At 37.0% G+C, this 27997-nt stretch overlaps 1 protein-coding gene across 1 annotated transcript in view; it reads left to right on the top strand.

Moving 5' to 3' along the window:
* DTHD1 (death domain containing 1) overlaps nt 1-27997 on the top strand; it is a 71354-nt gene that overhangs the window by 17164 nt on the left and 26193 nt on the right. The window contains exons 3-6 of the mRNA XM_043972602.1: nt 12545-12875; nt 13616-13795; nt 18499-18743; nt 20595-20759. Coding sequence (XP_043828537.1) covers nt 12545-12875; nt 13616-13795; nt 18499-18743; nt 20595-20759 — 921 coding nt within the window. The remainder of the gene's footprint in view (nt 1-12544; nt 12876-13615; nt 13796-18498; nt 18744-20594; nt 20760-27997) is intronic.

Raw genomic sequence — 27997 nt, 5'->3', positions numbered from 1 at the left:
CCGCATCAGCCTGTCAAATCTTTTTTTATCCTCTTATCTACTACAGGTAGCTAGTAGCTATCCTGCCCCACTTTTTATCATCTGCAAATCTGATGAGCACGCTAACTTTATCCAAGTCATTGATAAAAATGTTAAGCAATAGCCACTAGGTGGTGCAGTGGATAAAGCACCAGCCCTGGATTCAGGAGTACCTGAGTTCAAATCCAGCCTCAGACCCTTGACATTTACTAGCTGTGTGACCCTGGGCAAGTCACTTAACCCCCATTGCCCTGCGGGAAAAAAAAAATGTTCAGCCATACTGAGCAAAGCACAGATATCTGATGCTCTCCACTGGACATCTCCTCCCACATTGACATTGAATCATTAATAAGCACTCTTTGAATATGGCCATCCAAAAAATTCCGAACCCATTTGACTCTATATTCATCTAATATCTACCTTTCCAGCTTCTCCACAAGAACAACATGACATCCTTTATCAAAAGATTTGCTAAAATCTAGGTAAACTACATCCCCAACATTCCCATCCTCTGTTAGTTTATCAGTCCTGTCAGAAATTGAAATGAGCTTAATTTGGCATGACCTATTCTTGATGAACTCATTGTAATGATTTGTAGTCACTGCTTCCCTCTGAGTGTTCAGGAAGGACTAATACCTCTGGTGTGAGGGCTTACCAAGCCCTTTTCAGGGCTGCTCATCTAGCTTTCCTGTCTACTTGGCACCCGACTCTCACCTGTGACTCCAAAAAGCTATAGCATGTGCAGCAGCCACACCCCCCATAAAACCATCTCAGCAGACAGGTTAAACCAGGTTGAAGGTAATTGACAGACCTCAAACCCATCAGTGAGCCAGGAGGGTGATTACCCCAAGCATGTGAAGACTTCCCTGTGGGGAATGGGTGGATGAGAACAATTTGTTCCAAAGGCCCATGAAAGCAGCTGAAACGTGTTCTATGGAGTACTTAGAGCCTGGTCAGACATCAAAGATGCCGAGGCCATTCACTGCATTGTGGGCTCTTACCAATCACCTTGACTTTTGTCTTGCCACTGGACTTTGATGACTGGAAGAGAGAGTGAAGCTGATGACTTTGTGCAATTCCACCTCACCTATATCCAGTTTATAAGAGTCGAGACATCATCTTGATGTCATTAGTCCTCTGAAAATGAAGGACTAAAAACATTTGACAACCATCTTTTCAATTGTTTTTTCTTGGAGTCTCCCAGAAATTAAAGTTAAGCCCCCTGGCTTATAATTTACCAATTTTGTAATCTTCCCTCTTTTGAATATTGGGACATTTGTGCTCCTGTCTTGGGGTCCCTCTTCTGCTTTTCATGATCTTTGAAATATCTTGAAAAATGGCTCAGGAATCATGTCTACATAGTTTCTTAGGACTCAACCATGTAGTTCATCTGGGCCAGACAATTTAATTTCATTAAGGGCAGCTAGTTATTCTCTCACTGTCTCTTTATTAATCTGGGGCATAAACTCTTTATTAGTACTTTTTCTTTTGTCATTTCGAGTGTAAAGTTCATCCCCCTTGGCACAGAAAACAGAAACAAAAGGGGAGGCAGAGCAGTTCCACTTCCTCTATGTTGTCAGTTATTGTAGGAAGGAAAGGTTCTTTCTCTTTGATCTTCCATTTTCTCTCAATATAGCTAAAACACAAAGCAAAACATGGCATTTTTGTGGTCTTTAGTGTTCCTTGCCAGCCTCAGTCAATTCTGAACTTCAGTATTTTGGTTATTTTTTACAGGATTGTGACACTCATATAGAATCTTACGTTGCCTGGCCTTGCTTCCATGTTCTATATATTTCTTTTATATATAACAAGTATATTTTAATACTTGTTAGGGAGTTTCCCATGTATCCATACCAGTCTCTTCAGATAAGTCTCTGTTCCTCCTTAATGAAAATTTTTTTTTTCCCTTTGCAACTTCCAAATTTCATTTGAGAATCTTCCATCCTTTGAAGCATTTTGTAGTCCGTGGAATCTTACCTATCTATCGTTCACCTGACCCCTTGGAACTCATTTTTATAAAATCTAGGATGCGTGATAGAGTCTGACCATAATTCTTCTCTATCACTACCTCTAAGATGGTAAGTTTCCCATCATTTCTTCCCCAGCAATTACTTCTTCCTTGTTATTGGATAGAATTCTGTCCTTTGGCCCATAAGTCATGAATAAAGCAGGAATAACTGGATGGAATGAAGTATTCCTTGAATTTACTGTAGAAACCCTGTCTTATTCTACTGGAATTTAGGGAAGGGAGGGTTTGTTTTTTCCTCCTCTAGGCCATGAAGGAAATTAAGGTGTTGTGTTGATTACTGGCTGGAATGAAAGAGACTTGATTGTAAAACTGGTAAAATGCATAATTGTCTCTACAGAAGATCACATTTTCTTCAATGAGCCAAATAGCTTTTATTGTCCTGGCATATGACTGGAATAGGTTAGAAGCCTTAATTTTTTTTTTCCAAGGTTCAATTTAGGTAACACCCACAGGGGAATGCATTTTCCTAGATTCTCCAATTCTTAATTGTTTGTGTTCTCTCAAATTATCTTACATTTACATATGTAATTTACATATGTAGAGTCTCAATGTAGGCAATCTAATCCCCTTGATGAAGGTATGTGGAGATTATTTGTTTAGGTCTTTGATTATTTAGAAGTTATACCACTCATTTATACTTAAACTAAACTAAAAATCATGGTTATGAAAGGATTCTTTTTAGTATGGTAAAGTATATGTATTATTCAGTACCAAATGCAACATTATCTATAATGGAAAAATGCCGGTACCTTTTCTAATAAACACGGGGGTAAAGGAAGGATGCCCTCTCTCCCTGCTATTATTTGAAAGGAGTTCTAGAAATGTTAGTGATGGCAATTAGAGAAGGCTAAAAAAATTGAAGTCATAAATATAGACAAAGAAAAGAAAAATATCCCTATTGGCTGATGATATTGTGGCTTACTTAAATAACTCCAGGGACTCAGCAAAGATGATTAATAGCTTTAGGAAACTAGCCAGAAATAACATTAATTCCCAGAATCATCAGCATTCCTACATTGCAATAAGCATACAAAAAAGAGGAAATGGAGATTTATCAACAGAAAGAAAAATCCTATTCAGAGTAATTACAAATTGCATAAATTATTTAGGAGTCAACTTACCAAGGCACACTCAAGACAGGGCTCATTTTGATGGGGCAGATTTATAAAATATAGCCTGTGTTTATAAGAAATGCCCTTGGAAATGCAGTTATGGTTCGTACTTTTCCCTACACCTCACCCCCCATTGAGTAATATTAAGCTTCTATAATAATAAAATCAATGCAGCTAGGGTAAGATGGGAAATTATTAATTGTAAACAATATTTGCATAAAATACCAGTGAAGAAATTTGATATTTAAAATATATAATTAATAGAAATATAGCTAACCAAACCAAGAGCCATTTCCCAACATATAAATGACCAAAGGCCATGAATAAACATTTTCAAAAGAAGAATGGTGAATTAGTACAATTAAATGAAAAGTTGCTTCAAATCACTAATAAGAAGAAAAATGTTAATTAAAACAACTTCCAAGGTGAAGAAAGATGCCAATAATCAATGTTGGTGATCTTGTGGGAAAATATGGGCATTAATACACAATTGTTACAGCTGGAAATTGGTCAATTTGGAATTTGAAAACAACTTGGTATTATGTAAGAAAAAGCCAGCAAGTCAGAAAAATCAGTAAAGTATTCAAAGTTTTTGACCTCACTTCTGATTCTTTATCTCAAGGGGGGGAAACAGAAAAAAAAGGTCCTATATATGAAAAATACTCATAGCAAGAATTTTGGGAGTTTGCAAAAACCAAACATTTGGAAATAAAGTAGGTGTTCACTCGGGGAATAGCTTAACAAATTGTGGTATATGAATACAGTGGGATATTATTCTGCAGCAAAAAATGATGAATATAATGAATTCAGAGAAATATGTATATACTTATATGAATAGAATAAGTAAACACAAACAAGAAAACTATATAGACAGTTACTGCAATACTGTGTATGGAAAGAATTCTGAAATGAATCCCAATTCTACACAACTGTAACAACCTTGGAAATCTTTGGGGGTGGGATGCAGGGGAAAAGGAGGAGAGGGTTTGCAATGCTGAAGATGCTGACAGATACAATTATTGTTTAAGCAAGTTAGTTTTGCTTAATTTTTTTTTTTTTGGTTATATGGAAAGACTTGCTAGTGGTGGTTTTGAGGTGAGATATGCTGGGAAATGACTATATAGTGCCATGTCTGGGCTATCCCCCAACTCACATTCATATGTGTCCCTTGGTAAACAACTACTTGAGATTCAAGGTTTTCAGTGTATGTGAAAGCTTAAAACTGCAATCCATGAGCCCCCATCAGTGAGTTTATCTTAATGAACTCAAAGGCATTTCCTGCAACTAATATCAGGAATAATAGTAACAAAGTATTCCTCCCATAAACTTGAATACATTCTCCCCTCGACACATACACTATCAGTAAGAAATATTGGCACATGCATAATTCACTAATAGAGAAGCACACATACAGGGTACTTTCATGATCAGCCAACTCCCCCAGCATTGAGAAATTTCAGTGTTCTTTCTCTTTTCTTGATTTCTCAATCATTCTCTCACTGGGAGCAGCATCTCGGCTAAACAGGTCAGCCACCACCAGGACTCACTGGGTATGTTCCTCTCTGAAGCTTAACTTCCAATCAGAGCACAAAAGTGACTGGGATGTTGTATTCTAATAAATGTATTTAATACTTCTTTATTTTTCCCATGCTTTTATTAACCCAAGTGTCTGAGCGGACTTGAAGCTTTGGGGATTTGTGAACAACGTGTAGGATTTATGAAGAAATGATTTTTTTTCAGTGAAATTAGGGCATACAGGAAACTGAAACAGTGTCTGCAAAATCCTCTCCATTTGTGGGTAAATTTCCTGTGTGCTGGATTGTTTTGTTTTGTCTCAGTTTGTTTTTGGAGTACTGAAAAAAAAAAAGAGGCAGGAATGAAGTTTTTTGCTTTCTAATGCTAACTTTTGTTTAAGGAAGGACAAAATTAAAGCAAGTACATTTGTGGTATCGAGAAGTTCATGGCCTCAGTGGCTGGCTGACATGCAACTTCTCATGTGTTTCTCTCAGTTCTGTAGAGATACAATGAAAGTTTGACTCCAAAGAGTTGTTTGCATGAGGTAAGATCTTGTCAATTCAACTCAATCATTCAATCAGTAAGCATTTATTAAGTTTTGATCATGGCCCTTGTCACTGTGCTTAGTGCAGGGGAAACAATGGAAAACACTGAGTTCTTTTCCTTATGATGTTTATTCTCAAGCCTGGAGATAAATATTTACCTATACATATAGATAAATATTCCATGCAGCAGGAAGGAGAGCAGGGAGAAAAGCTTCATGTAGAAGGTGGAACTTGAGCTGATCCTTGAAGACCTGTAAGGATTCTAAGAGATGGAAAGGAGAGAGTGCGTTCCAGGCATCGGGGACAGGGATGGACATGGGAGGCAAAATGTTATGTATGAAGAAAAATAAGATAGTGCGGTTAAATCCTAGCACATGTGAAAAGAAATCATGTGAAATAATCTAAGAAAGTTGGTTGGGATCAGATTGTAAAGAGCTTTAAATAATTTAGCCAGAAGAATTTATATCTGATAGTAGAGGCAATAGGGAGCCACTGAAATTTATTGAATGGGGGAGTGACACAATCAGACCTGTACTGTAGGACAATGACTTTAGTATCCAAATGAAGGTTATATTGTATTGGGGAGACACTGAAGCAGAGAGAATAGTTTTGAGGCTATTGTAACAGTCTAGGACATAAATGTTAAGTCTAGATTCATGTACAAAGGTGGTAGTTGTGTGTATGAAGAGATGGGGGCAGATATGAGAGGTGTTGTGGAGAGGAAGGAAGATACTGGGGGTTTGCTGCAGAAGGCTTTTATAGGTTTACATTATGTATTTCTGAGACAAGACTAACTGACTGGTTGCAGCTGTTGTGGTTATTAGGGTCAGCTACATATTTTGTGGTTTGGGGTATTCTGGCAAGCTTCCTGGAGTACACATTCAATCAAATGTAATAACGAGAGCAGGCAGTTATGTAATGGGGTTAGCTAGTGGACATCTAGAGTAATCCCATATTTACTTCCTCCACTCACTGTTATATTTGTATTGCTTCCTTCACCTACAAGTGTGTTCTGCCACTGAATAGATGTTAGTTCTAAGGCAAAGAGAGAATTCCACTGATGTACCTTAGCCAGTAGCTTTAAGGATTCTGGTTGTGTTCAGTTCAGAGTTTTGGAGTCTAGGATGATCTCAGAATGTATCACCCATGTAAATAAACATGCATAAGGTGCAGCTTCAGGAGAAGCTGTGCCAGGATTATATGAGTAATTAGAATGGAGAGATGATTTTTTTTGTTTTGGTTTTGTTTTCTGAGAGGAAATGTGAAATGAAGAGGCCTTGAGAATTTTAAGAGGAAGCAGCATTAATGCAGCTAGAAAAGGTTTTGGCCTCTGCTTGGGAGAAATTTTAATATTGTGAGTAAAAATGAGAGTCTGTAGTTTTGGGAGGTGAAGGAAATTTGAGGTTTATATGAAAGGAAGAAGTTTGGGATCTGTGCAATAGACAAGGATATAGGAGTTTGGGAGAAGAAATTAAAGTCATAAGACAAGAAAGAAGTCCAGAAGTCTTTGCGTAGAGATATTGGGGAAGATGGATGGATTAATAACATTCTTTCTCGATTTAGGCAAATAACAAAATTTTACTATATTAGTATGCTATTGTTAATACGTCTCCACTGTGTTGGATGAATCCTTAAAGGGTCTAATAGGGGCAGCTAAGTGGCACAGTGGATTAAAAACACTGGCCCTGGAGTCAGGAGGACCTGAATTAAAATCTCATCTCAGACACTTATTAGCTGTGTGATCCTGGTCAAGTCACTTAACACCAATTGCCTTAAACACCCGGGGCCATCTCCAGTCGTCCTGTTATATATCTTGCCACTGGACCCAGATGGCTCTGGAGGAGAGAGTGAGGTTGGTGACCTTGCACAGCCCTCCCTCACTTAAATCCAATTCAGTGAAAGTCATGATATCACCTTGATATCATGGTCCTCTTCAAGAAGGAAGGACAAACAACAACAAGGAGTATCTATGGTAGAATTAGGCAGGACCACAAAGGGGAGAAGAGAAATCATTTCTTGGGGGCCAAAAGTTGAGGATTCAAACAGAGTCTAGTCTCAGAAGTAAATCAATCAATAAATAAAAGGAAATGCTTTGGATCCAGTTGCCACGCATATGTGTTCCCCAATGACTGAACTCACACCAATGAAGGTTAACAAGCATTTATCAGTCAAATCAATAAGTATTTGTTAATCACTTCCTTTGTGCAAAGAACTGTGCTATATACTGGGGATTAAAAAAAGGCAAAAAATCCTACATGAGTTCTTAATCTAATGGGGGAAACAAATATGAAAGCTATATAAAGTATAAACTGAACATAATTTCAGACAAGGCATCAGTATTAAGGGAGGGGGATAGTTGATTAAATATGAAAGAAAACAGAATAACTATAATAAAATTGAAATTTAGACATGTATTCGAAATCAATCACATTCCTGATGGTGGCACTCTGATACTCTGAACCCAAGAGCCTTGGGAATAACAATGTCCCCCAGGCCACTGGACCTGCTTCTAGCCTACCCTGAAGTCATCAGTGAGAGGTCAAATAATTGTAGAGAAGGTGCCCTCCTTCATCAAGCAACAACTGCTGACCAATTTCCACCTATAGATACATAAACACAGGAGCCCTGATAGTGGCAGCATTTTCAGGACCACCAGCTCTGCTTTCAATCCAGTCAGCCCTCAGGGCTATCATCTAGGGAATCAGCTCCTGTGGAGAAGGGACCACCCATCTATACCAAATGCTAGGCAACTGCCCCCTATAAGACAGGCTAGTCTGCCTAGCTGAAGTAGTAAGGCACCTTGAGGGAGAGACAGGAGGTAGCATATACAAAGGTCAGCCAACCGTGACCACCATCTTCCTTCAGACCCTATTGGAAACAGCCAAGGACCTTGAATCCAACAGTTCTAGGAATAGTGACATTAAATCATGACCCTAAAGTAAAGGCATTACATTTGCTTTGCTTCTAAACCATAAGAACCATGGGACTTTTCCATCTGACCTGCAGCTGCAACCTTTCTTATGTGCTATCTCTTTCATTAGAATGTGACTCTTTGAGAGCAAGGATTGTCTTTTCTGGTTGGTACAGGGATTTGTACACGGAAATTGATGTTTCATTCATGGTGTAATGGGTATAAGGATGTTCTTGGAGTCAGGATGATCTAAGTTCGAGTTCCCCCTCTGACATCCACAAGCTCTGTAAACATTGATAAAGTCCTCCAAACACTTCTCTAAAATCATAAACTGAAAAAGTTGTCAATATACTTTGGTTGATAGTTTTCTCATTGAGTGTCTCCCTTTCATTAGTGATAACAAAGATGGAACATATTGAAAGTACTTGATGTATTTACTAGTAAATTGGTATTTTTAAGCTAATCAGAGTGCTTCAGTATCTCTGTCTGTTCAGGGTGGCTAGTAATCTTTTATAAGACTAGATCAAATCACCATAAACCTGATTAAGTCAGGTGAATAAGCAATATTTTCTCTTTGCATTTTAGGTATGTAAAGAGAGTATAGTAATCCCCCACCCCCAAATATACATTTAAGATATTCTCTTACATTGAATGATACCTTAGTGGCTTGAAAGAATCAATACATATCCCAATTAGCTTTAATACAACTGTGAGATTTAAAATTGGATATAAGATCATTAAACTTCCCCTTTAACTTTTTCCTTTATATATTTCCCAGACCAGTAAGAAAAGAAGCCTCTGAGCTTTAATCAGAGAGGGATTAGCTTTTATTGTTTGGGCAACAAACAGGTGATACTGATTAGGAAAATAGGAAAGTAGAAATACAAATGAATAGTCTTAGATCTAAGCTTAGTCTATATTCTTTTATAAAACTCACCGAATCCCAGAGAACCAGAGCCAATCACCAGAACGCGCCATCACCGCTAAACTCAAGCCAGAATGTGCAAGCCCAGCCAGAACTTCCGTTCTACTACTCAGTTTTAAACTGGCATCCCGACGTGCTTGGCCACGCACTCCCTGGCAGCAGCAGGCGCATGGCTGTTCGTCACAATCTCCTCCCCAAAAGGGCGGTCCTTCAAAAACTGTTTCAGTAGTATGCGTTCAACTCTTAAATTTCAGTTAAAACTTCTGTTTTTTACCACACAATGAATATTTTAAAAAATAATTTTGTTTGGTATTTTGAATTTCATAAAAACCAACAAATATGAGCATTTCCACAGAGAAAAACAGAACATTGCATATGGAACCATGAATTTCTATTATACACAGCATGATTTTTGAAAGTAAATTCAACATATTAGTTTAAAAATTGTCCTGCTTGTTTGTTTCTCCTTTAGAACTTTTTTCTATTCTCTTTTATGTATTAAAAAATGCATCGGGGGCAGCTAGGTAGCACAGTGGATAAAGCACAGGCCTTGGACTCAGGAGTACCTGAATTCAAATCCAGCCTCAGACACTTGACACTTAACTAGCTGTGTGACCCTGGGCAAGTCACTTAACCCTCATTGCCCTGCCCCCCCCCAAAAGATTAAAAAAATCCATCAGTGGCCCTTCCTTCCTTCCTTCCTGCTTGCCTGACTGCCTTCCTACCTTCCTTCCTTCCTTCCTTTTGTCACTTTCATTTTCTCTCCTTTCCTTCCCAACCCTTACACATAACACTTAGAAACAAAAACAAAACTTCTCCTGTAACAAATGGAGTCAAGCAATCAAATCCTCACATAGCCATATTTAAAAAGTGCCTCATTCTGCACTTCAAGTCTATCACCTTTTTGTCAGAATATTGGAGGATCACAGGATAATAGATTTAGAAGTATAAGGGACCTTATTGGTCATCTAATGCAACTCTTATTTAACAAATCAGAAAATTGAGAGCCAGGAAAATAAAGTGAATTGCCCATGGTCACAAAGGTAGTGTCAGAGGTGGGATCTGAAGCCAGGAATATTTTTTTAAATCATATTACTGTTTGATTTCACTTGAAACAAAGCACTTCATATAGTAACATAACTCAAAGCCCTAACCAATACCACACCCTATAACACCCATTTTAGGTGTTCCTCAATCAGTGGTTTCCTAGTCACATAGTCATCCAGTATAACCCATTCAGGTTTGTAAATTTAGATCATGGCTCATCATTCTACCCAAGGCTAAGAAGCTATCACCCTGCATAATCTAAGATGTTTAGCAAAGAATCCATGTATATCTCACTTTAAAAAACCTATTCTCTTCCATATCTCCTAGGTAATTCATATGTTCAAAGGTAAGAAAGCCTATCATAGACCAGTTCAGTTACTGGTAATGATATTTTAGAGAGTGAAGTTGGATCTATTGGGCTTTATGCCATAATGAACTCCTCCCTTTTCTGCTTAATTTGTCAACCTCGGATGGCTTCCTGGAAGAAGTTAACCTTGATATGGCTTCCCGGAGCACATTTCACAAACATGAGAATCATTCTTGAAGTAATACAAGGCTAGCTCATTACAGACTTTCTATTTAAATTGTTTCCCAGTCTTGTGGAATATCATTAGTACCATCAGCATCAGAAAGCATAGAAATCCAACAATTGTGATTGTGACCCACACATTTCTTCTCATTCTGAGCTACTCTCATGCATGTACACCTATAAATACTCCACAGAGGATCTACTCACTGTATTTGTGACGTTCGGTGGTTCCCAGTACAGCACTCGGGTCATCCATCCAATTTCAATTGCTCTCACTATGTGGCCACCTTCTTTTCGGATAATACATTTCCTGGAGGCAGAGTAGTCCAGCTCAAAAAGTACAGAGTTTGGAATAAATTGACTTGAGTTTGAATTCTAGTTCTATTATTTATCATGTAACTTTGGACAAGTCACTAAACCTCTATGGGTAGCAGTTTTTTCATCACTAAAATAAGAAAAATGAACTAGATGACCTCTAAATTCTAAACTGAACTACTATACTTTTATGTTGATGATGAACTCAAAATTGATGATTATTTGGAGGAACTGGTGATATTTAGCTTCAAGAAGAAAAGAATTAGAGAAGAAATGATAGCTTTCTTTAAATATTTAAAGGATATAATTCAATAAACATTGAGTAACCACTATTTCAAAGCATACTCTGGGTATTAGACAAAAAACAAAATGAGATTCTTTAGAGATACAGTATGACATAGGTACTAAACTTGGAGATAGAAAGACTTGGGTCCCTATCCTGCTTCACTTTCATGATCTGTAAGACGAGGGGGCTAGATTAGATGTTCTCTACAAGCCATTTCAACTCTAATTCAATGATCCTGTCCTATAGTACCTTGCAACCTAATGGCGGGGAGGGGTTAGAAAAACACATAAGTAAATTTAATACAAATTATAAGATAAGATGTGCATAAGAGAGATCCAGAGAGTGGTATGAGAGATTTGGAAATGGGGGCTGAGGAAGATTATTTATCGTAGAGGATGAGGAAGACTTTATGGAAAAGGTAGGACTTAAATGAAAATAAAGACTCTGAGGTGGTGATAAAAATAGAGACCTTTTCAGGAACCTGGGCCCTTCTTTAATATGGAGCAATGGTGGAAATGAATATAAATCTGTGTAACAATCCAGTTTGGCTGGAATATAAAGTACATGAAGGTATATGATGATTAAACTTTATTTTAGAGGTCCTTGAATACCAGGCTAAGGAATTTATGTTTTATTCAGCCAGCAATAGAGCCAGTGAGAGTTTTGAGTAGAAGGTTCACAGTATCAGACTCATATTTGGGTGGTTGGTTGAAAGTTGGATTGGAAAGGAGGAGCAACTAGAGGCAGGGAGATTAGATAAAAGCCTATTTTGATCAGTCTGAGTAAGAAGTGAGATGGAGACAGACTCTCTAGGACTTGATAGTTGATTGGATATGGGGAGGTGAGGATGGAGTCCAAGATGTCCTTGGGGTGTTGAGCCTATAGGGCAAGAACCATGATGGCATCATCCACAGAACTAGGAGTGAGGGGCAAGTTTGGTGGAAGTGTCATCTGGAATAGGGATTCATTTTCTGCTTAGCCAAAGGGAAGAAGATAGAAAACTAGACTTTTCCAAACAATTAGAGCTCTCTAAAACTAGAAGAGGCCTCATGAGTCAGTGAGTTCTCCATTTCTGGAGATGTATAAACAGACGCTGGATAACCAAGAATATTGGGTGAGGGATTCATACTCTAAGTAGGCACTGAACTGGATGATGCCAAGGCCCTTCTAAGTCTGAAATTCTATAGTAATCTTCAAGTTTAAATCATAATATGATTAAAAAGTTTCATAATCATTTATCAAATCAAATATAAAACTGTATATATGTAAATCAAATTATGCAAAGGAAAAACATCACTTTTTTTTCCTGCAGATATCTTGTTACTCCAATTCATGAGACCAGCCCCAAAGTAGCTTGTTATATCATAGCACCATCACCTATACTACAGAACCTGACCTGCCAGATAACAAATAGTATTAGTTCCTTGGTAGTTAATGATACTGAAGAATTGGTCAGCAATGTCATCACTGTTGAGTACTCAGACCAGGATAAGAGAATACCATTTCCAATCAGCATCGCAATCCCATTTAGTGCACGCTACCGGGGAAATTACAGAGACATCATGGTGAAAGTGTCTGACAGAGACCTTCAATCAAGTTATATAACCCCAAGTTCACTGGAAGGAACCCGAGAGAGTCATAAGGTTGGTAAACGTTCAGCTAAGGATCCTTCTATTTTGCCAAGTTTCTTAATATTACTCAGACTGTTGGAAAATGCTGTTCTTGAAATATGATGATACTGCTGATTATCTGTGTTAGACAGGAGATTTATCATACTTTGTGATTTTCTTTAATGTCCAAGGATACATATTTGCAAGGTCCTTTTCCAGAGTTGAGGGTGTAGTTTGAAGTCACTGAATAGAACAAAGCTTACTATTATATTACATGGAGAAAAAAAACAAAGACAAATTCACTGTGGCTTAATTAGTACTGTATTCTCACTCTAAACACTATAGCCATAGTACCTTTTATGGTGATAATAAGAGTTAGGTTTTAATGGAATGGAGCTCAGGGGACATTTATTCTAACTATCTCATTTTATAGGTGTGTCCTAGGTATAAGGGGAAATCATAAGTGTACCCGGAGCTATCTAGATCTCCCATCTAATACAAATGGTCAGTCGGTTAGTTTGTAGTCTATAGACTTTTATGCTTCTTAAACTTTAACATCCTTGGGAACTTACATAAGCAGAACTTTCATTTGTTTGCACAGGTAGTTACCTAATCTATCTGAGGTTTACTTTTCACCATTTTGATCTTCTCTGAAAAGCAATGAAGGGCACGTATGTAAAGCTCAAGACGCGTTAGAAAATTACTGACATTTACGGCTTACTTTCCCATGCCTCAGTGTTTCGTCTTTGTTTTCTGTGCTATAATTCATTCAGGGAACCTGGGCTGAAGTAAAGGTTTATAAGCTTGGCATCTTCTCTGTGGTATCATGCCTGAAGAAAGAATCCTTCATGGTTCCAAAGAAAGGCCTTTCTCTAAAGCTCAGCATGGATCCCAGGATCTCCTTAAGTTACCCCTTGGGAGTTTTCAGCTCTTCAATCCTTGTACAGTTAAAGGTGAGTAGGCACAATAATAATTGCCTTTCCATTCAATTCAATCCACTAAATCCATCATTAAGTGCCTACTCTTGGTTCAGCTGATGGTGATACCAAGATATAAAGAAATGATTCCTAATCTTAAGGTGCTACTTGGGGAGTGACAGGAGATGTGTGCATAAACAAAGTAGTATAGAACATATACACAGGAAATAAAAAGAATTTTGGGAGCAGGGAGAGCAATACTAACTAACAAGATATGTCTTCTATGGGAGGTAGTTCCTTAGAGAGAGTTAAGGATTCTGGGAAGCAGAAGAGGGAAAGCATCAAAGGGCATGAGAGATGGCTTAGAGATGAGAGATGCCATCATGAATGGGTAATAGCAAAAATAAAAGGGGAACATAGGCTGTATGAGGGGATTAATAAAATCATATCAAAAAGACAGACTGGAGTCATACTGGGAGAATCTACATGATCATAAATTTGGAGCTTGAAGGGACCTTCAAGTTAGCTAGTCCAATGTCCTCATTTTACAAAGAAAGAAACTCAGGAACACAGAAGTGAAATGATTTGCATGAGCTCATGCAGGTAGAAACAACAGCTCTGGGATTTGAACCTTGGTCCTTTGGCACTAAATGCTCTTCTCTCTCCCCATTGTTCCATGTGACTAACTGTAAATGCCAAATGTAAGATAAAATGCCATTTTATCTTGCAGACACAGGTAGACATGGAAGCTTCTTGATCAGGAAAGGTAAGACTTGTGTCTTAGGAATCTCATTTTGGAAGCTGTATAGTAGAGGGATCAGAGATGGAAAACCATTTTGGAGCCTATTAAACTTGCCTATCTTTCTGGCAAGAAATGATAAAGGCTTGAGCTAAAAGGGTGACATCTAGGTGGTGCAGTAAATAGAGTGCTGGTCTGGGAGTCAGGAAGACCTGAGTTCAAATCAGAGCTCAGGCACTTACTAACTTGTGACACTGGGCAAGTCACTTAACCTTTGCCTCAGTTTCCTCATCTGTAAAATGGAGATGAGAATGCCATGTAGAGTTGTTGTGAGTTTTAGATGAGACAATATTTGTAAAGTGCTTAGCAGAGTGCCTGTCAGAGAGTAGGCAATTAATAAATGCTTCTCTTCTCCCCCACTCTCATCCTCTCCAGTTAGAAAGAAGAGGATATAGGCAAAAGTTATTGTGGAGGTAGAATCTTAGAGGCTTGGTGATGGAGCATTTGGCAAATGGATAAATTAGATTATTTCAATAAAATGCTAATACTTCCTGAGATTTATGCAGTCTTATATTTCATAAAGAATTCTGTAGTTATTATTTCATTTTATCCTTATAAAAATCATGTGAAGTAGGTAGTACCAATATTATTTTTTCTATTTTACAGATGAGGGAACTGAGGCTCATAAAAATTAAAAGCAATACTGAAAATAATGAGACATGGATTCTTATAGCTCTGATAGAATTATATAACATGATGTTTTATGAATATTTTAACTGAGTGTTTCATGGAGACTAAACTGGCCACTTGTTTTTTTGTTTTGTTTTGTTTTAGTTTTTTGATATGTATTGCTTGATTTTTCTAATTTTTTAAAAATAAATTTATTATTAATTTTTAAATAATCATTTAAAAAAATTGAATTCCAGATTGAATCCCAGATTGAATTGAATTCCAGACTGAATTCCAGGGTCTCTTCTTCCCTTCAGTCCCCCCCACCCCACCAATTGGGAAGACAAGCAATATGATATTACTTTGAAATCACATAGAATCATGAAAAATATTTTTCCATATTAGCCATGTTGCAGAAAAAAAGCACTAAAGTAAAGTTTAAGAAATTATGCTTCAATCTATACTCAGAGTTCATCAATTCTCTCTTTGGAAGTGGATAGCATTTTTCATCAGGAGTCCTTCAGGATTGTCTTGTCTCATTAAATTGATCAGAGTAGCTAAGTCTTTCACAGTTGATCAACATACAATATTGCTGCTATTGTGTACAGTGTTCTCTTGATTCTGTTCACTTCACTTTGCATCCATTCATATAGGTCTCCCAATTTTTTTTTTTTTTTAGTGAGGTAACTGGGGTTAAGTGACTTGCCCAGGGTCACACAGCTAGTAAGTATTAAGTGTCTGAGGCTGGATTTGAACTCAGGTACTCCTAACTCCAGGGCAGGTGCTCTACCCACTGCACCACCTAGCTGCCCCACCCAATTTTTTTTTTTTAAACATCCTGCTTGTCATTTCTTTAATTGCAATAGTGTTCTGTCACTATCATAAACCACAACTTGTTCAGCCATTTCCCAATTGATGGGCATCCCCTCAATTTCCAATTCTTTGCCACAAAAAAAGAGCTACTATAAATATTTTTGTATATATATGCCCTTTTCCTTTTTCTTTGATCTCTTTGGGATACAGATTTCATAATGGTATTGCTGGGTCAAATGGCATGCACAGTTTTATAGCCCTTTGGGTATATTCCAAATTGTTTTCCATAATGCCTGGACCATAAACTAACCACTTGTGATGAAATAGATCACTTTCACTCTTTTCCTCAAATTGCATTCTTTCCACATTAGCAGAAATTTGCAAGTTTTGTCATTGTGTAGCATCCCACCTTACTGGGCTGGTTCTGCAGTAAATAGCTATCAAAGGTTCAAAGTTTTCTGTTAATCTTTGGCATCTTCAAAAATCATGGTTCATGTATCTCCCAATGAGGTATTTACCTTTAATTATTAGCCACAGGATTTATTTAATAAGAAGAAAAGGAATTTAATGAAATAATAGTATGATAAGAAATGTAGGAACAAAGCATTTCCCACACAAAATGAGGACTCATTCTTTCAGGAGCACACATATCATTAGAAGGAGTGGACATAAGGAACGTGCATGAAGGGGTGCACACACAAGGAACATGTCAAACATTTTGAGACAGAATTCAGACCTCTGGTATTACAGGATTCCTTCTGGTTAGGTCATTGTTATGCTAACCAGTTCCTTTCACCAATGTGCTTGTTCTCTAGTTTTTGCTCAACTCTGCTCATATGGAGAGTGGGTCATTATAGTCTGTCTCTGCTGTGTTATGTAGTCCCTGCTGAGATATACATGTACTTTCCTCTAGATACTACTCTGCTGGATACTCACTGGATCCCCTGAAATCCTTGGATATATATTTTCTTCAAGGAAAAAGTGGGTGCTGCCACCATGTTCTTTTATCTGAAAATACACAATCTTTCTTCCTGTTTAGCTCTTTTGCAAGAAAGAACAACCTTTTTCTTTTACTTAAACTTGATTAACATAATTGAGAAGCAAAATATGGACAACTAGTTAGTAAAACTGAAGAAGCTGAATATATATGGTGTATATATGACACAAATATAGCAATATTCATAACTACATTGTTAGATGATTATGGAATGCCCTCCTAATACTCCACCTTATGCTTTTAGGTGGTAGGACTTCTAAATCATGAAAAACTGGTTTTTATAAATAGATATTACATCTAGAAGACATAGTATTTCACTGTTAGCATGTTTCTAGAAATTTCTGTGCATGATACTTTATTATTTATTTATTTTTGGTGAGGCAATTGGGGCTAAGTGACTTGCCCAGGGTCACACAGCTAGTAAGTATTAAGTCTGAGGCTGGACTTGAACTCAGGTCCTCCTGACTCCAGGGCCGGTGCTCTATCCACTGTGCCACCTAGCTGCCCTGTGTGCATGATTCTTTAAAATACCATTCAATAATAAGGTTGAAGGGGATGGCTCCCCAGCATAAGTGCTTATAATTTTCCTGAGAATGATCTTGGAATAAGTTGCCATTATCTTATAGTTGAGGTTGGGGCTGGGATTAGGGAGCTCACACAGTAAGGCTTCTTGAAAAAGTTATATAGAAAATATTAACTTTTAATTTGCAAATAGAAAAACTTTTAATATACACAAATACAAGTATTTACTTAGGAAGGGAATCTCCCAAAGTAGGGGTTCCATTGTCAGTTTACCTATATAATGAGGTTATCCAAGTCTCCATGAGAGTTTGGCAGTTTGTGTTTCTGTGGGGTTTGAAGATGATGAAGAAACTATCTACCCGCTTTTACTTGCTCCCACCTTTGGAATATAACATAACTGTCTCTCTCTAGTCTTGCACAGAGAACTCTGGAAATCTGTTCTTTACTTTATTTTTCTGTGGATTTGTGGGTGGGAAGACAATGTATATTTGACAGCACCTATGCATACTTCCTCACCAGGCTACCAAGAGTAATTTTTAAAATTTTTTTAGAAGGGAAACCAGATGCAGATTTTCCTTGCTTTGAGAGACTTAAAAAATAGACTATCAATATAGGAGAGTCATTCATGATCAGAGAGGGGTAACGGGGAAGTTATATAAATTGTGAGGGGAATAATAAAGTGGTCGTTTGATACATACTTTCAAGAGCAAATGGTAGTATTTATTTGGTTACAGTTCTCAGAGCAAGAAGTGAAAAGATAGAGGGTATCTATGTGATATGTATGGCTTCACGGTGGAATGACTAGACCAAAGAAAATTTAGAGGAAGGAGGTATTATGGAAGCTGTTGTAGTCATAAAAGTTGGGATTTATTAGACAAAAACATATCTAAAACTCTATTATTTAATACACTAAGTCAAATGGAACAAAAAAAATTATATTTTGCCTCTACCAAAAGTTAATTAATGAGTATTAATTACATTTTCTTCTGATTTGTTTAGGTCCAGCCAATTGATCCTTCACTAGTGTCAACATTAAAAATGAAACAAGATCTTTATTATTCAGTAGTATCAACAAGCCCTTTAATTCATCTCCAACACCCAGCAACACATCCTTTTCATAAACCTGTCACTGTCATTTTGCCCTGTTCTCCAAGGACAGAGATAAAAATGCATGATGCTGAGACAGACCATAAAAGGACAACTAGTGCTACTTCTAGAAAGCTCACAACTTCCTACCCCATCCGGTGAGTAATACCTTGACATGTTAATGTGACATATCAAAAAATGATAAGAGAGACAGCCTGGTTTGTGGAGAGAGGGTGAGCATTGGAGTTAGGAAAATACAAGTTCAGGTCTTGCTTCTAACACTTATTAGTTATAAGACCCTGGGAAAGGGCCCCATCAACTTTCTCAGCTAGAAGTTAGAGATCAATTGCTAATCTAATAGAGTGACTCTCTGGATCAGGAGTTACCCACCCTTATAAAGAAATAATAGGTCTGGATAAAAAAAAAAGAAAGAAGATGAATTCATGACAAAGGAACTTAAATGATGATTTAAGTGCTCTTTGAGGAAAATATTTCCATTGGATTATTCTGAAATCCTTCCACTGAGAAAATGCAAATTGTAAAATACTATGTATCCCTAAGTATAATGATGTGGACACATGGTGTCAGAATTTCCTGCTCTGCTCTGCTCACTGGGTTAAAGGCTATGGGAAACAGAAGAGAATTAGAAAACATAGTCCTTGTTTTTAAAAGGCTTGCAGCCTAGTTTATTACAAAGAAGTAAGTTGGATTTTATGGCAATATAGAGTGGGATTTTATGTTTAGACTGACCGAAACTTTTTGTTATTAAATTTAGATTTCAAACCATCTATTCACATTTAAACTCTCCGACCTTCCCCCAATTCTTTTTGTTTTCTTTTAATCCCAAACCAACTTCATAGCAGCATCAATAAAGAAATAGATCACATCATCCCCTATGCCTGGAATGTACCCTTGCTCTTATATTACACTTCTCATCTTTGCTTCTTAAAATCACTTCTTTCCTTCAAAGTTGAATTCAGGGGTCACTTCCTCCATAAAGGCTTCTCTGATTTCCAAGACTAAAAAGGCTCTCCTATTCTTCACATTTTGCACAGCACATCATGTGGACCTTTCCTTTGAATTCTTCCCACTTTGCCTTGTATCATAGAGATATTTGTGTTCATGTCAGCTATCTTGTAGATTATAAAATCTTTCATTGTAGGGATTCTTTTCTTTTATTATTGTCTCTTCAGGACCATGAATACAGCAGTAATATTACAAATATTTATTAATTATCATTGAAGCAAATTAAAGTAAATATCAGACTACCATGAGAGGCCTAGTAGATGGAGAGCTTGTCTCAGAATGAGGAAGACCTCGGTTCACATGTCACCTCTGGCACACACTGACTATGTAACCCTTGACAAGTCACTTAACCTCTCAGTATTTTAGGCAACTCTCTATCACAGGAGTTTTTGATCTTTTGCGTGTGTGTTATAGATTTCTTTGGCAGTCTGCTGAAGACTAGGGATTATTCTCAGAATAATGTTTTTAAATGCATAAAATAAAGTACATAGGATTGCAAAGGATACTGATAAAATCAAAATAATATGTTTTTTTTTCTAAGTTCACTGACTCCCTGAAATCTACCCATGGACCCCAGGTATCTGGGATGCTAAGTTAAGAATCTGTGCTCGAATACTATTCTTGTTGTTTGTCCTTTGCTTCCAAAGAGGACCAATGACATCATGGGGTGATGTCTTGTCTAACCTACTATATAAGCTTAAAAGAAGGTGCTAAGTTTAACTGGTCTTATGTGGAATTCCTCATCTAGGAATTCCCCATACCAGTGAATTCAGAGGTCAAGTCCCTGTGTCCTGTCTCTATGAAATTATTACTAAGGGAAACGAGAACTGAGCTGAAGGGAGTAGGAGTTTTATTCTTGGCTATCTTTGACTACCCATGGCAAATTATTTAATGTTTCTGTGAAAATTAAAAAAAATGTCTACTATAAGTGTGATTTAATCTATAGCCACATGACTGATTTCTTGTGTGTTCTCTTTATGTAGGGCCAAGAGTGCTTCTATACGAAAACCCGGGGACAATGTCAGTGAGTCCTTGAAACTACTGGGTTTCAGAAGCAGAGAGGGAAGTTGGTTTGTCCTTGATGATATTGTTGTGAGAAACGTGCACAGTGGAATTGTATCATTTGAATTGCATGAACATTTAGACAGGTAAACCTCAGTAAATGAGCACAAGGTTTTCAAAGTCTTAGCTCTTGATGGGCCATAATTTATGTTTACAGATGCAGAAATCCTGAGATGAGTATCATAATTCAAGAAGTGGAACTACTGAAAAGTCATTTAGGCTGCATTGAAAATGCAAACCAGGATTAGCAAATTTATGCATAGGTAATAAAAGGTGTTACTTCCCTTCACCATAGTTTCACAAAAGATGTTCCCCCAAACTAATCTGATCTTATCTTGACAATTCTAATACTTTGTGTAACTTCAGCATGACTCTATGATAATATCCTTGTTCCTGAAAGTTTCATAAAGATTATGAGAAAGCCGTTTATTTTATGTTCATCAAATGACTATGTTTATGTAGACAAGATTTTGTTCTTTCATGAGTAGTTTCATTTTCTTTTCTCATTTCAATACACTGCAGCTGATCTAATTATAAAAATGGGGTTGTTTTTAGATGTCATAGGAGTCCATGAAAATATAAAAAGGGTATAAAGAGATGGAAACCATATGAAAAAGAATCTATTTGAATGCAGATACAAACATATATATATATATATATATATATATATATATATATATAAAGAGAGAGAGAAAAAGAGAGAGAGAGAGAGAGAGAGAGAGAGAGAGAGAGAGAGAGAGAGAGAGAGAGGGTATATATGCAGTCTTTGACTTCAATGGACAGATTGAAGTTTAAAAATATTTGTTAATCTCAACAGCATGTTTCAAATAAGTACACAGAAAGTTATCTAAAATGTGTGATTAACATAAGTAAACATTGTTGATAGTTGTTATATAGCAGGCAAAGAGACTGTATCTAGGATTTGACTGGTACAAAGAGCTCTCTGGTAAGGAAACAACCTTTTATCAATGTAGGTTAGCACCTTTTCTGTAACTTTTACATACAACATACAAGTAAGGTGACTTCTCCAGGATAACACAGTGAGTATGCTTCAGAGGTGGGCCATGAGCCCCAATCTTTCTGCATTATACCATACTGCCTCATTATTACATGGCACTTGCCCAAAATCCCTCCTGTTTTTTCTCAACCAAAAGGTATTACGTGGACTGAGGTAGACTTTACTAATTTGCAAAGATTCATATATTCATAGATTTTATGTATTTAAACTTTGGATTCAACGTATATTACAGGGTGGAGAGCAATATACTATCTTTGACTTACGCATGAAAAAATTGTTTTTTCAGTAGGCAACTTAAAAATATTAAATTTATAACCTGTTTCTTCATATAATTTTATTTTATAGATCATATAGATCTAAAACACATACGTGTATGTATATGTTTATGTGTGCGCACATACATATGTGTATATGTATGCACACATATCTATAATTTCCCCCCAATTACACATTAGACAAAAAATTTTAAACATGCTTTTAAAAAAAAGTTTTGAGTTCCAAATTCTATCCCTCCCTCCTTTCTTCTCTCCCTTCCATCTCCTCTCCCTTAGACAGTAAGCAATCAGATACAGATTTATTTTATAGGTTATATAGATGTTAGCTATTTCAATTAAACAAGTAATTATCTCCTATTTGTGATGATTTTGATATTACCCACTAGGTCAGTATATTTACTGCAAAAAGTAAAATGAGTGCTCTCATCCATTGTCTTAGCTCTCCATTCTCCTTCACTACAAACTCACAGATCAAGGGTTCTTTATCTGGGTTCCTCAAAATTGTTTTAAAATATTTTGATAATGATATTTCAATAATTTTTAAAAAATTCTATGTATTTAATTTTTTGCTTTAAAAAATCATTATTCCAAGAAGGCATCCATATACTTAACCGGAGCACTTTAAAAGGGGTCCATGGTACATAAAAATGGTTAAGAACTTCTGTTCTAGAAAGTGTGGTCTCTGCACTACTCCCTTTGTTTCTTCTCCATGTGTTCACTCCTCAACCTCATGCAATCAGATTTATGTACTCTAGCACTTAAACAATAATTCAGCTCAACAAATGTTTATCATGGCCCTACTATGTACAAGGTGCAATGCTAGAAACTGGAGATACAAAGACAAAAACAGAAAACTGTCCTTGGCCTCAAGAAGCTCACATGTTGATGGAGGATAAAACAAGCAAATCAAGAAATATAAAATAATTTGAGGCAGAGAAGACCATTAACAAGGAGGATAAGGAAGGCTGTTCATAAGATGTAGTCCTAAAAATTAAGCTTTGAAAGAAGTTGTAAATTTTAAGAGAAATACTTGAGAATATAAGACATTCCAGGCCAAAACACAAAATTGGGAGATAGCAGGCCAATTGTAGGAAGAACAAATAGACTGGTTTGGAGCATAGAGCGTGGGACAGGGAATAACATAGTAATACTGGAAAGGTTGACTAAAGCATGTTGTAAAAGCTTTTATTTGTTAGGGTTTTTTACTTTATCCTAAATGCAGTAAGGAGCTACTGAAGACTTTTTGAGCACAGAAGTGATTAGTTCAGAATTCTCCTTTCAGGAGATTATTTTGGAAACAGTATGAGGCATGGCTTAGAAAAAGGAGAGGGGGTAAGCAGGGAGACCAAAGAGAAATTTATTGTAGTAGTCTAGCTAAAAAAATGATAAGAACCTGAAATAAGACGATGGTTGTATGAGCTGAGAGAAGAGAATCGATGCATGTGCTACTGTGGAGATAAAATCAATAAGATCTTGTAAATGATTAATTGAAGGAGAGGAGAGAGAGTCCAGGATGCCTCTGAAGTTGTGAAACTAGATGATGGTAGTTTCATCAGAAATAGTGATGTTTGGAAGAAGGGCAGGCTTGGGGTGTGGTTCAAGTGTATGATTGAAAACAGTTCTGTTTTGTACATACTGAATTTGAGATAGATTTACTGAAACTGGGTTGTCAAAGGTAAAACAAAAAATGATCCCTTAAAAATTTAGTCCAATGGACAATCACCTGTTGTTCTTGAACATTTTTCTACCCTTGGCTTCTGAGATGCTTGTCTTATTTTTCTACTCTTACTTGTCTTAAATGTAACCAGATGATTTCCAGATTTATATCTTCATTTCTGAGGTGCTCTCCAGAACCCCCATTCCATATTTCCAGATGACTCCTAAATATCTTCACTTAAATGTTTCATGGCACCTCAAACTCAACGTCCCAAGCTGAACTCATCATCTTTTCTCCTAACCCTACCTATAACACTCCCTGCTCTGTCCCCCCGCCATGACATCATTTTTTTTATTAATGGCATGATTCTACTTCCATTGTCCCATGCTCATACCTAAAGCCACATGCAGCCACTTACACTAAAGCTTCTCAGACAAGTTTTCTCCATCATATGCTTTCATCTCCTACCCCCTATTTACATAGATTTGATATATATGTGTGTGTGTGTATACATGCATACATATTCACATACATATATACATTTACACACATATTAATATATTTATATGTGCTTGATATATATGTATGTATATATGTGTGTACACATGCATACATATTCACATACATATATACATTTACACACATATGTATACACACACACACACACACACACACACACACACATATATATATATATATATATATAGGCTTGTTCTTTAACATATAGCCAGGTCTGCAATCAAGCTTCTTCTATTCTAATTTTACTAACACATCTTTCTCAGGTCTTCAGTGACCTGCAACACACCAAATATAATGGTCTTTTCTTAGTCCTGTTACTCGACTCCTATTCGATAACTGATACTATTGGCTATACCTCCTTCCTTCAAAGTCTATCCTAACTTAGTTCTCGCACTATTTATGATATTCCACCTCTTGCTACATGTTTGGTTCTACTCTTATCAGGTCCTCTTGCACCTTTTACCCTTTAAATTCAGGTATCTTACAAAGCTCTGTTCTTAGGTGACTCTTCTCTATACATTTCATCTTTCAGATACCTCATCTGCTTTTATAATTTAAGCTACTTCCTCTATATAAGGAGAGGCCCGCATTTTTAAAAATCTCTAGCCTTCCCCACTTCCAAGCTCCAGTTCTCATTTTTCAGCTTCCTACTGAACATTTCTCTTTGATATCCTGCAATCACCTCATAATCAACATATCTAAAAATGAACTCATCATCTTTCCCCCATACTGGCACCCTTTCCTGACTTCCCTGTTTCTGAAAATGATACCATCATTCTTTCTGTCACCAAGGAGACTGGGAGAGTCTTTGTTGTCACAGTCTATATACAGAAAAGAAAAAGAAATATTTCAGCCATCCACATGATTCATTTTGTAGGGCCAGTTCTGATGTTTTACTATCTCTAGTGGAAATGTAACCCTCTTGTATGGTTCAAAACCTGGGAGTTATTATTTTTTGTTTTTTTAGAAAACTCCTACTCCATTTAACCTTACCATATTAAATTATCCATCCTTCTTTGGCAATATCTCTTGAATTTGTCTATTTTTCATTAGCTAGTTTATTGCTGAGTTAGTTTTCTAATTGATCTTATATTTATCATGACCCTCCCCCAAACCTTCAATGGTTCTTCACTGCCTATTCATATGACATTTACATATTTTATATCCTATACAAAACTTAACATAGTCCTATATTAGGCTATTCAATTATATATTAGGCTTTCAATGGAATGAACTTTGAATGAATTAATAAATAGAAATGAATGAATATAGTCTCTGATCCAGCTAGTTAACCTCTATTTATGCTTCCCCAGAAACAACCTCCTATTTTCTATTTTTTCAGTTTTTGTTTACTCCATTGCTCTTGTGAGAAGAAGTGGCCCTGCCCCTTGACAAGAAAGCATTCGACCTTTCTGAGATTTCTAAGGTCAGATTGGCATCCTGGAAGCTACCTCTACTCAAAGACTACCTTTAAGCCATGTCAATCAATGGACTTAAATGCGACCAGCCAATTAGCTTGGAGCTGTGTGTGTGTACCGCCCTTCTTCCTGTTCAACAGAGAGCTTCCGGGAAAACTAAATGGATTTCTTTTCTCTTTGGAAGCATGAACAACTAGGTGAAGGAGCTGTTTCTCTCTCTCTCTAGGCATAGATCTGATATAGGGTTTTTTCTATTCTTTCAGAGGCATGTGCGCTCTCTTTCTCTCCTAACTTCTAATATACTTTAATAAATGCTCAAAAGCCTAAACTGTTGTTGAAGCTCCTGAATTTATAATTAAATCCTAAGTAGTCCCCCCCCCCACTGGAGGGGCAGATAAGGACATACACATTAGCTTTTTTTATTATTATTTTTTTTTCCTTTCTGATGAGGCAACTGGGGTTAAGTGACTTGTCCAGGGTCACACAGCTAGTAAGTGTCAAGTGTCTGAGGCTGCATTTGAACTCAGGCCCTCCTGAATCCAGGGCTGGTGCTCTATCTACTGTGCCACCTAGCTGTCCCTCACACTTTAGCTTTTAATCATCACACACTTTTTTTTTGGAATTGACCCCCGCCACCACCCATGTTCTAACCCCCAAATACTTCATGAACCCTTTCTTGACCTCCCTCCTCCAAGACACACTATTTTATCTCTTTTTGGAATTTTTATACTCTATATACTATAATTTGCTGAGGGGTAGGGGAAGATGGGAAGGAGACTAGAACTGTGAATTCTTTGACTTAGAAAGTTCTTAGTAAGGAATGATATGTAGTAATACAGATGAGTACTCTCTTTATAATTTAAGGGGTTAGAAAGTTGCTGGCATCCCTAAGAAGTTAAGTGCCTTTTCCAGGATCAGACTTATAGTGTATATTCTGAGATGAGACTTGACCTCAGTTCTTCCTGACTCTGAGGCCAGCTTCATTCTCCCAGCCATGTTCCTGACTTCTTCTAGACCTCAAAACCATGCCCTCTCTATTGGGGCTCATTCTGGAATGCCCCTCTCTACTTAGGACCTCCTTACCATGGAACATCCTACCACCCTCATTGTCTACTCATCATGAACTTTCTGTCTGTGATATGCCTCCTCCCCCTTTTCCATTTTGTGGAAAGGCATAAGGGTGGCTTATCTCTATTCTCCTCTTGGTCTTGTTCCTGAATTCTTTTGGACTTTAGAACTATGTCCGCAAGCTAGATATCTTCATATTCTTCCTATCCTGTCCCTTTTGTGTGTTGTCTTCCCTCACTACAATGTAAGCTTGTAGATGGTGGAGAGAAGTCAGGAAGTTGCCTGAGCTCTCCCATGTTTCCCTCAAAAAGAACATTAAATCAAGCCTCTAATCAGATTATGGAACTACAGAACCTACAAAAAGACAAAGAGATATAATCTTCCTACTTGGTATAATTTAGAAGATGTCAGGAAAGGTCTGTTTCATCTGGGCAAAAGGGGAGGGCAGTTGAGCACAGCTCGACCCAGCTAAGAGTAGTGCAGCTGAGAGTGGTGCAGCTAAAAGCAGTAAGAAATTTGCAACAGTGGCCCCCATGCCCCAGAACAGATTTCAACTTTATAGGTTTAAAATTGGGTTCCAATATAGTAAGAAACAAAAAAGGACCCTTACCATCAACAGCTTCTATGGTAAAAGGGAGGACCAAAACACAAACTCAGATGAGTTTGTCAAAATGCCAACAAGTGAAGACTCGAGTGGAAAGATGATTGTGTCTCAAGACCAAAAAGCTGTCTTTGAAAAGCTCAAAAAGGCTTTTAACAACCAAATGAGAGAGGTAGAAGAAAAAATGGAAAAAGAAATGAGAGTTATGCTGGAAAAAAGAAGCACTTTTTTAGGGATAAATATCACCATTATTTATACTCTACCTAGACATTTACCAGGAACAATTATTTCAAAGTATATTTAATATAAAGGTACTCTTTTTCACCCTGAGAAAGATAAGTGAGAAGAATCATTTTTGAGTCATGTTGATAATCCCATTATATTTGCTTAAGTTATAATCTATAACAGTGCTTGCTTTAAGAAACAATTATACATTGATAAATGATGCTTCCTTTGTCCAGATTTAAATATGCTACACTGAAAAATGTGTGCTGAGTTGAAAAGGAAACAATGGAGAATTACATATTTGCCTTGGGATCATCTGTTTTCTGCCTATCTATCTCATTATGGAAAAAACATGAATGCTTAGCATCTGATCACTCAGTTCCTAACTATACCAAAGTCTATTGCCTTTATTAATGCACTGGGTTGTCTTGCCACCCATTTGCTTCACTTTATTTTATTTTGTTTACTTTAATAAACATTTTTATTTATAGTTTTGAGTTCCAAATTTTATCCCTCCTTCTCTTCCTCCCTGAGGGAGGTGGT

The sequence above is a fragment of the Dromiciops gliroides genome, chromosome 6, assembly GCF_019393635.1.
Source record: "Dromiciops gliroides isolate mDroGli1 chromosome 6, mDroGli1.pri, whole genome shotgun sequence".
NCBI lineage: Eukaryota > Metazoa > Chordata > Mammalia > Microbiotheria > Microbiotheriidae > Dromiciops > Dromiciops gliroides.
The sequence above is the reverse complement of the archived record's forward strand: the minus strand, read 5'-3'. Positions and strand labels throughout refer to the sequence as shown.